Source organism: Equus quagga, chromosome 2, assembly GCF_021613505.1.
Source record: "Equus quagga isolate Etosha38 chromosome 2, UCLA_HA_Equagga_1.0, whole genome shotgun sequence".
Taxonomy (NCBI): domain Eukaryota; kingdom Metazoa; phylum Chordata; class Mammalia; order Perissodactyla; family Equidae; genus Equus; species Equus quagga.
Window position 1 is genome coordinate 40,223,862 of NC_060268.1, and position 5,762 is coordinate 40,229,623.

Consider the following 5,762-nt stretch of genomic DNA (forward strand, 5'->3'; position numbering starts at 1 on the left):
TGTTTACCAAACATTAGCTCTTTCCATCTTCCTGTAAATTCCCTCCTTTCCTTTTGAAGGCCCAGACCCATGCTGCCTTCTCCTTAGTCCAGAATGCCTGACAGTCTTTGGAATTTTTCATGCATATGTGAACTCCCCATGCCCATGTATTAAACTTTGATTTTCTCTTGTTGGCTATTGGACCAGCCATAAGAACCAAGAGAGGAAAGGGGGGATTTCTCCCTCCCCCACACGTTCCAAAGGTACTCAAAAAGTATTTCATGAGTTGAAATTTGCAAAACTCCAATGCTGGCAACATATCTCAAGAAAATAACTCAGGGGTTAAGAAAAGGACGCTGTTTGTAAAACGCTATTTTTATGTAAACATAAAAATGTTTACTCAGAACAGCAATCCGTTTATTCAGAATGTTTAGTCAAAACATGTTTATTCAAAAATGTTTATTCAGAACATTCAGAACATGATAAACAATCCACAAGTTCAATAAGGGAATGGCTAGATAAATTAAGGGCAGGGCTAGAATCTAATTCTTCTCTTTCGCCTGGCCCATAGAAAGTATTTAAAATTTATTAAGAGAATGGTATACCACTGTACTGGAATATTACGTAACCAAGTGCATGTGAAATCAGTTTTAGGAGAAAATAACTTTCACAAAACATACTATTACATTTATAAATAACCTATGGAAGCACGTTGTTAATAATCAGAAGGGGCCAGAGAAAAGCCACCTGTCACATTTCTACAGCAATTTAAAAGGCGTCCTCATCCATACTTTGTCATAACAACCCCGTTAAGGACGCGCGGGAAGTATTATTAACTCGGTTTGACAGGTAAGGAATCCGACCCAGCGAGCTCAGGATTGATCGACTAAGGCGGAGTCAGGACTCCAGCCTCCGCCTCCCGGACCGGGGCTGCCTTGGCAACCGTGATTGGCGCAGGGGCTCCGGGTTTTCTTTCCTTCGCCCTCATTACACTTGCAAACCCAGCCCAGGGCGGCGGGCAGGCGGGCGGCGAGGGGGAAGTACGCGGCGAGGCGCAGGAACCGGCGGCGGCGGACGGCGCGGCGCCGTAAGGCCCGCGACCATAGAGTCCGGAAGTGCGGCCAGAGCAGCTGCCCGCGGGGCTGCAGCCAGGGCACCACTGAGGACCGCGAGGGCCGTGCCCCGGCGGGCTGGATGGCCGCGCTGCTGGCCGTCAAGGTGGTGGCGGGGCTGGCGGCTGCGGCCCTCGCGGCAGTGCTCTTGGAGCACTACGGCCTGGCCGGTCCGCCCTCGCCGTTACCCCAGCTCCGCGCCCCCCGGAGTCCGCACCCCGCGCCGGGCCCCGGATCCCGCAACATCTTCTGGGGTCTGCAGGTGATGCAGCGGTAGCCGAGTGGTGGGGGTGGGTGCACAGCTGCCACGACGCGACAAGACGCGGGCAGTTTTCGCGGGGCCTCCGCTGGTGCCTGTTAGGGCCCCACAGTCGGTCTGGGAGGCTCGATCCTTTACTGGGGTGGGGGTTCCTGGATGCGCTGCATCTTTGCCTTTTCCTTCTGCCTCGAGAGAGCGCCTGGGTCGCCTGTGCCCGTGCTGCCTCTTTCTGACTCAGATATCTCTGTTTAATACCTGCTTTCGGCAGATATCCGACATTCACCTGAGCAGGTTTCGCGATCCAGGCAGAGCTGTAGACTTAGAGAAGTTCTGTTCTGAAACTATTGACATCATTCAACCAGCTCTCGTCCTAGCAACAGGTAGGGAGGATTGCCGTGCTGTCCTGTTGTTCTGTGGTCCCGATGGTAGAATGCCAGCCAGGGCTCCAGCTTTTCACCTTGGGGACATTGGGAACACTATAGCCACAGCCCCGGATGAGTCCTAGAGGCGACGGGACATTATAATTCCTTTTGCCTATGCATAGCTGAGTCAAGATCCAGGCTAAAGCTAGTAAGATTTTGCCAAAGCGGTAGAAGCAAGGCTCACGATTCTCAAGTTAGTGTATTGTCTGCTATGTATCTGTTTCTTGTTGTTGTTGCAATTTGGATTTGAGAGAATTCGGAAAATCTCTTTAATCACAATCAAAAGTTCTCTTCGTTTACTAACTTTTCCATTTTCTTTACAGTATTAGTCTTATATTGTCAATTGTTTGAGGCTTCAAGTGACTTAGAGCACTTTTTCTTCATCCTTTGGTACTTCCGTTTCTTGGATTCCCTTAGAGTCTTCAAACCCCTAACCATTTGCTCCCAAACTCTGTTGGAGGAGAAGAAGCTAAAGGAGCAACTATCTTGTCTACTGGGGGATTCATCTCCCACCCACTTATTGAAACACCTCTGCTGATCCGATGAAGTATCAGTCTTCATTTTATGGACGACCTCAATTTCAAGTGTCTGTTAGTGTCCTAGAAATTTTGGTGTATTATTGTCCAGACTGCACCTTCCAGATTGCTACTTGCTGTAAAAATAATGCTTGGTCAAATCACATACCCTGATTTTGAATGTGGAAAATATGGTCATAGATATTAGGCACGCTGCCCAGATCGTTGGCATTTCTTATAAAGAGTGTTCATGTTATCAGTCTTATGATGCATTTTGTACTACTCTCTTTAAACATATAGTTTTTTGCAACCCATTTCTAATATCACTGGAGGTTAAGTAGGCACTTGCTAACCTATAAGAAACAAATAAAGCCCTTGCTGAGAAAGTCTTATTTTAGATGGCTTGCTTTGGACATAGATGGACTCCTAAGTGGTTATGCTTATATATGTTAATTACTTTTAAGTATCTTTGTTCCTTCATTGTGGATTTTTTAAAATATTTGAACCACCTGGGGTTTATTTTGCATTGTGATTTAATTCCTATGTAAATCTACAGGAGACCTGACAGATGCCAAAACAAAGCAAAACTGGGGATCCAGGCAGCATGAGGTAGAATGGCAAACTTACCAGAGTATTCTGAAGAAGACAAGGGTCATGGAGAAAACCAAGTGGCTCGATGTCAAGGGAAATCATGGTAAGAGTCAAGACTCAGATATAATTAAGACTAGATTGTTTTTTCCTTTAGGAGCCTAGATTCTCCGATTTAGATTATAAAGTTATAAAATGGGACATTGTAATATAGGTTTAGGTACAGTGAAGGCCACAACTCTGAAATACAAGTATAATATGTGATTTTAAAACTTCAGATGTCCCTGTTAGCCTTTGAGGGGAAAGTTGGTATGGGCCTTTCTTTACATGGAAGAAAAGCTGCTAGCAAAAGCTATGCAGGGGGATGATTACAAATGTATAATTTTACTAAATGAAAGAAGCCAAGCTCCTAAGTCTCCATACCGTATGATTCCATTTATATGACATTCAAGAAAAGGCAAAACTATAGACAGAACAGATTGTGGTTGCCAGGGGTTGAGGATGGGAGGAGAGGTTGACTACAAAGAAGCATCATGAGAGAATTTTGGGGGATGATGGAACTGTTCTATATCTTGATTGTGGTGGTAGATACAGGACTGTGCATTCGTCGAAATCCAAAGAACTGTACATCACAAAGATTGAATTTTGCTGTATATACATTTAAAAATCAAAATTGCAAATAAATCCCCATATGCTTGGGCAGAGAGATGGGTAATCCCTTTCTGTTTTTTAGATTCTCATTGTTGTGTTAGTAAGGAGATGAACTCTTCTCCAAAAGAGTGCTGATAGTAGGTTTGTTTGTTTTATAAATGTTGACTTTCATATTGGTTAAGTACTTCATTTGTCTGCCTCATTTGATTATTCATTGCTAATAACTACCTAGTTATATATTTTTTAAAAGCTATCATTTTAAACAGATAATCTACATAGTGAAAGGCACAGCTATTGGTTTGATCGGAAAATGCCCTTTTTATAAATAGTTCTTACAAAGCAACTAGGAATTATAAATTAAAAATAGCTTATCTGGCTTACAACTTTCTCTGGTATATTTACATTTCCCCTTTTTCCTGATCCTAATTAGTGGTACAGGTAGAATTCTTTTGCAATAAAGCAAATTGGTATATATTAAAAAAAGTTTTCCAAGCCAAGCTACTGACTTAATTCAAGTAAGAAATATCAAACAGACTCTTGTGATTAAATTATTTGGATAGTCCTTTGGAGTTCATAATAATCTGACTTGTATCGGCATAAATGCTTATGGTATATGCTTATATATATGTTCATATATTGCATTAAGATAGGAGAGGAAACAAATTTTTATTAAGATTTAACTATAACAGACTTGTACTCTTACTTAGCAAGAGGATTACATACATGACAATATTTCTCTTGGCCTAAACTGGACTTACAGCCTATTCTCTAAGGTTATTAGAAATGTAGTGGATTCCTGAAAGTCAAAGCTGAGAATCAATTTTAGCTATTGCAACCAGGCAATCAAGCTCTGTATTTCCAGTTAAATAGTCTATGACATCCTTAACTCCTTACCATTATGTAACTCCTTTACTGAATCTTTTTTAAGATTTAAGAAAAGAGGAATTTTGGTCCTGTTCTCCAAGTGATCTGCTGTTTAGAAGCACTCAGCCTGGATCCACATATCAGGCATAAATCCAGTCCTTGCTGCCTTCCAGAATCACATGATTAAAACAGCAGCAAGAATGGTGCAATCTTATAACTTCAAATTGATTTATATTGAACAGTACATAATTCAAAGTGCTTATTATTCTCCAGTATACTAGGTACCTTAAATAAGTTTCCGGATAATCTGAATTGTATTATCAAGTTTTAAAAATTATCAATCTAATTGTTGGGATTCTACCACATAAAGTGTTATTGAAAGAACTGTCGTTTTTCTTTAGTCATTAACATGTTTGTGTTTTTCTTTTTAATATAGATGATGTTTGCTCTTTTCTTTTTGATTAGATACATTCAACATTCCAAGTCTGGAGAGTGTTGAGAATTATTACAGGTACTGTAGTGAACAAAAGACAAATCTCAATGTGTTACCTTCAATGAATGGGTGAAAACATTTTTTTTTTTCTTTAAAGATTTTTTATTTTTCCTTTTTCTCCCCAAAGCCCCCCGGTACATAGTTGTATATTCTTCGTTGTGGGTCCTTCTAGTTGTGGCATGTGGGACGCTGCCTCAGCGTGGTTTGATGAGCAGTGCCATGTCCGCGCCCAGGATTCGAACCAACGAAACACTGGGCCGCCTGCAGCGGAGCGCGCGAACTTAACCACTCAGCCACGGGGCCAGCCCCTGAAAACATTTTTTAACAGATAAAATTTCTATGTAAAGAACCTCTGGTAATTTAGAAAAGGAGACTGTGTGTGTGTGTGTGACAGATTCAGTTTTTTTGTTTGTTTCAGGACTTTTTCTTTAATTTTCTATGTCATATACCTTAATACTTTTTGTTTGCCCAAGGTACTTTTAATATTCCACACAGACTTTTTTTTTTTGCCATTGATACATAGTAGAAGTCATTTATTTTTTAATTTAGATATAATAGACATAGAGCATTATATAATTTCAGGTGTACACTGTAATAACTTGATGTTTTTATATATTGCAAAATGATCACCACAATAAGTCTAGTTAACATCCATCACCACACATAGTTATAAATTTTTTTTTCTTGTGATAAAACTTTTAAGATCTATTCTCTTAGCAACTACAAATATACAATACAGTATTGTTAACTGTAGTCACCATGCTGTACATCAGAAGTCATTTAGATCAGAGCTTGTCAACGAGAGTACTGTGGGTTTTAGGGTTGCTGAGATACTGCTCCTCTCAGCCTCTGGGGTGGCTGAAGAGCCTAGCTGATCAC

The 5,762-nt window shown here is 41.0% G+C and overlaps 1 protein-coding gene across 3 annotated transcripts in view; it reads left to right on the forward strand.

Annotated features, from left to right (window-relative positions):
- Positions 1-948: 948 nt before the first annotated feature.
- The window catches only part of TMEM62 (transmembrane protein 62), a 33,189-nt gene continuing 28,375 nt past the window's right edge, over positions 949-5,762 (forward strand). For 2 of the 3 annotated variants that reach the window (XM_046654752.1, XM_046654751.1), the window contains exons 1-4: positions 949-1,353; positions 1,619-1,730; positions 2,844-2,981; positions 4,856-4,901. In XM_046654752.1, the coding sequence (XP_046510708.1) occupies positions 1,174-1,353; positions 1,619-1,730; positions 2,844-2,981; positions 4,856-4,901 (476 nt within the window). In that variant the 5' untranslated portion in view covers positions 949-1,173. The remainder of the gene's footprint in view (positions 1,354-1,618; positions 1,731-2,843; positions 2,982-4,855; positions 4,902-5,762) is intronic. The other variant, XM_046654750.1, reaches the window with a different exon arrangement.